The 4,416-nt window shown below is 54.0% G+C and overlaps 1 protein-coding gene across 1 annotated transcript; it reads left to right on the forward strand.

Moving 5' to 3' along the window:
• Positions 1-836: 836 nt before the first annotated feature.
• On the forward strand, positions 837-1,786 carry LOC103351619 (C-C motif chemokine 16). The gene is given in 3 exon segments (XM_089317005.1): positions 837-1,023; positions 1,113-1,134; positions 1,224-1,786. Coding segments are annotated over 3 exon segments (438 nt in total). The 5' UTR covers positions 837-846; the 3' UTR covers positions 1,463-1,786.
• Positions 1,787-4,416: the final 2,630 nt, after the last annotated feature.

Below are 4,416 nucleotides of genomic sequence, written 5' to 3' on the forward strand. Positions count from 1 at the left end.
CCGGCTGAGCCTTCCTCGTGCCACACTCTGAGCCCAGGGCTCCCCCACCAGCTTCCCCTCTCCTCCTCACCGTGACCCTAGATCTCTTCACACATGAAATGAATGGGATTAAGAAATCCACCCACAATTCTAATCATCCAGACAGGATCCACACTCAGGCTGTCTGACCTCGAAGTCTAACGCATACATTTCTTCCTCATAGGTCCACCACCTTACCCTCCCCTTGGGACCTCTAGAAAAGAGGCCAGACCCCTCTCCAACCCAACCACCCACACACAGCTCTGTGGGGGTGGCCTGGCCCTCCCCCCTCTCTCCCTCCTTGTCACCTTGCATCCCTGCTCCCCAAACCGCTCCACACTCCTTAGACATTCGGCACTCCCCTCGCCGCCAGGCCTCCAACCCCTTTGTCTGCTGAGACCCTGCTCAGCCTTTCAGAACCCAACAGGACTTCCTCCCCCACTAGGGCTGGGCTAGGTGCACCTCATTCTGCTTCCATTGCACCTGTGCCAAAGGCTCTTCTAGCCTGGCTCTCTTCCCATGGTCACCTTCCCTGTACACCTGGACTAGTGTGTGAGCCACTCCAGGGCCCTGGGTGCGTCTTCCTCGAGTTTGTCCCACAGAGCCCACTATGTAACACGAATTCCACACACACTGTGAAACCAAGTCATGAGGACACAAAGGGCAAGGCAGCTGCCTCCTGGTGCATCAGCAAATGAGTCCCTGAGCGCTGTTCAGAGGCTGACGGCTCCACGTGTGTGTCCGCAGGAGTTTCTCTTTCTCACTTCCCCTATTCCCCATCACACCAGCAGCAGTCCTTGCTAATGCAAGGAGCGTGATTGACAGGAGATGGAGGTAGGCAGCCATGGTCTGCCTCCCTGCTCCCCATCATCCAATGTGATGATTGCAAAAATTCCTGACGGGGTAGACTATCCACCCCACTGATGCCTGAAGTTCCATGAGAAAGCATTGCCGGGGAAACTGGTGCCAGGATCCAGAAGGGCCCTCAGCTGCCACTTGCCAGTGGTCATATGAGCACTTGCAGGTGTGTGTAAGAGGAAAGGGGAGGCTGGGGCAGGAACAGGGGGAGTGGGACCAAGACGTCTCCACTCTAGAGCTATGGAGTAGCGGCTGACGGTGGGGGAGGGCCTATGAGAAGGGCTGGGGAGGGCTGGAGGCCAGGGAAGGAGGGAGGCTGCTGTAAAGGACATGAGGCAGCCCCGCAGGAGCCAGAGGTGGGAGCCGTGGCCTAGACCTCAGCCTACTCAGCAGCAAGACCACAAACTCCGCCTCCACAGTTTGTCAACATAAAAACCTGGAGGTCTGCACCAACTCTGAAGACACCCGGGCCCAAGAGCACCTCCAGGATCCCTGGCCACCTCTGCTGCCTGCCAGAACCCCAGCCCTGGTTAAAACCATCGGATCAGAGAGGGGACAGCCCCAGCCCCAGCCCCTCTTCCATTAGAAGGCCCAGCCTAGGTAGGAGCCGGGGTTTGGGGAGGAGGGGTAGCCCTGTGCAAATGCAGCCAGCCTTGTGGTCTGAGCCAGTGCGAACATGTTCAGAGAAGCAGGCCTGGTCAAAATACAAGTATTTTGAAGATTCCTCTTTCTTTTCTTAAACATTGATTTATTTGAAAGGCAGAGCAACACAAGGAGGGAGAGAGACAGAGAAAGAGAGAGATTTTCCATCTGCTGGTTCACTCCTCAAATGGCTGCAACAGTCAGGGCTGGGCTGGGCCAAAGCCAGGAGCCAAGAACTCCATCCAGGTCTCTCACATGGGTGGCAGGGGCTCAAGGACTTGCACAATCTTTTTGCTGCCTTCCCAGGCACAGCAGCAGGAAGCTGGCTCAGAAGCAGAGTAGCCAGGATTCAAACTGGCACTCAGATAAGGGATGCCGGCCCCATTCTTCCTACCCGGGAAAGCAGCCTGCACAGCCCTCTCTTTGCTCTGCTTTCAACTGCTCACCACATACCAATTCAACAGCTGTTCTGAGTAATGACCCAGTTCCCAGCCAGCCAGGCCAGATCAATCGATCAATCAATCAGTCTATCTCTCCCCACCATCCCTCTGCTCTTCTAATAAATTAATAAATGTTTTCTTAAAATCCTGAAGGGCCATTTAGCATATCAGGAATAACGTTTGTCCATCAGTTCTGACGTGTTAAAACATATACAACAAAAATTCACCATTCGAACCATTTTTAATTTTTTTATTTGACAGGTAGAGTTATAGACAGAGAGAGACAGAGAGAAAGGTCTTCCTTCCATTGGTTCACCTCCAAAATGGCCGCTACGGCTGGCGCTACATCGATCTGAAGCCAGGAGCTTCCTCCTGGTCTCCCATGTGGGTGCAGGGCCCAAGCACTTGGGCCATGCGCCACTGCCTTCCAGGGCCACAGCAGAGAGCTGGCCTGGAAGAGGGGCAACTGGGACTAGAACCCGGTGCCCATATGGGATGTGCCACCGCAGGTGGAGGATTAACCAAGCGAGCCATAGCGCTGGCACGCTCTGTGGTATTCTATCTCCCACATCCATCCATGGATGGACACGTGGGTATCCCATTCTTCTTTATGTTAGCCAGAGTGAGCAGACCTTGGCTGCTGTTCCTAAAACATGTGCAAAGAGCCCAAGATAATTGTGTTGGCCGGGCAGGGTCTCTGTCCCACATGCTGGCTGACCTTGTCCCCACCTAGGAGCCCAGCACTACCTGCTTTAGGCCCTCCCTGGCCTGTGGGCCCCTTCCTGGATCCAGGAATTTCTCGCTATCCTCCCTGCTAGCACAGCTCAGGGGTTACAGCTAAGCATGGTCACACTCCTCTGTCCAAGGGCTCATAGCTTGGCAGTGACAAAATCACTAAGGAAGGCCTGGATTGTTGCTTGCAGAGGCCAGTGTGGACATGAGGGTTAGAACGACATCTGACCATACACCAAGGCAGTTTCAAAGTCCTTAGTCATCACTGGGGTCAAAGGCAGTGACCCAGCGTCCAGAGCCCTCCAGGACAGGAAGAACTGCAAACAGGAAGCTCAGGGACAGGGTTCCAGCAAGCTGGGACAGGAGTGGCATTGTCTTTTTTTTTTTTTTTCTGTCCATCAGAGGAATTCAGGGTTAGGTGGTAATCTGAAAACATGTTTAACTGAGCGTTCATTGATAAAGGTCAGATCCACACCCAGCACCTAACACAAAGCTCGCCTATTTGTTTAGAATGGGAAGGAGGAAGGACAAGAGTCCTCATGTGTATTCAGTTGTTTTGTTTTTAAAGATTTATTGATTTATTTGAAAGTCAGGGAAAGAGAGAGATCTTCCACCTGCTGGTTCACTCCCCAGGTGGTCACAGTATCCGGGGTCAGGCCAACCAAAGCCAGGAGCTTCTTCTGGATCTCCCATGCTGGTGCAGGGGCCCAAGCACCTGGGCCATCTTCTGTTGCTTTTCCAGAATCAGTTGCTTTTCCAGACACATTAGCAGAGAGCTGGACTGGAAGTGGAGCAGCCAGGACACAACCGGTACCCATGTCAGATACCGGCACCACAGGAAGTGGCTTTGCCCACTATGCTGCAGTGCTGGCCTTGTATTCAGTTGTTTTTATAAATAGATATTCCTTGTATGTTCAAGATAGGAAGATGCCTGATTTACACACACACACACACACGAGTTTTCTAACCCAGGTCACTCCAGAGGGAAGACCTCACCACATAAATCTACCCCACGCAGCTATGAGCGTGTCAGCCTTGAGGAACGGAACGGCCAGTGCCTGGGAAGGAATGGGAGGTAAAGGCTATAACTGGGGGGTGGGGCCCCTCTGAGGAAGGTGTGGCCCCAGGTGGGTGAGGGCCACACACGCAACATGGGGAAGCCGTGGGGACAAGAAGGGAAGGAAGCGAGGAGGTAACTCTGGGTGACACAGAAAACAGTTCCCTGGGAGTCACAGGGGCTGGGCACATGTCCCCACTCCACACAGCCGTCTCGCACACTGTGAGGACTAGGGCACATCCCTGGGGCTGGCCTCTCACTCACCCTGCTCCCACGCAAGGCTCTGGCACCTGGCAGGCCACACTAAATGGCCACTCAAGAAATTCACACAAAGCCCAGCTGGGGTTCTGGTTAGAAGCCAACGTGATTGGCACTGGTGTTGTGGTACAGTGGGTTAAGCCACTGCATGCGGCGCTGGCACCCCACAGGAGTACCACTTTGAGTTCTAACTGCTCTGCTTCCAATCCCGTTCCCTGCTAATGCACCTTAGAAAGCAAGAGAAGATGGCCCGAGCACTTAGGCCCCTCCCATGTGGGAGACCTGGATGGAGTTCCAGGCTCCTGGCTTTGTCCTGGCGCAGCCCTGGCTGTTGTAGCCAGTTGAGGAGTGAACCGGCAGATGGGCGCACTCTCTGTCTCCCTCTCTGTAACTGTGCCTTTCAAATAAACA

The sequence above is a fragment of the Oryctolagus cuniculus genome, chromosome 17, assembly GCF_051225735.1.
Source record: "Oryctolagus cuniculus isolate XC-2025 breed Fujian yellow rabbit chromosome 17, ASM5122573v1, whole genome shotgun sequence".
Taxonomy (NCBI): domain Eukaryota; kingdom Metazoa; phylum Chordata; class Mammalia; order Lagomorpha; family Leporidae; genus Oryctolagus; species Oryctolagus cuniculus.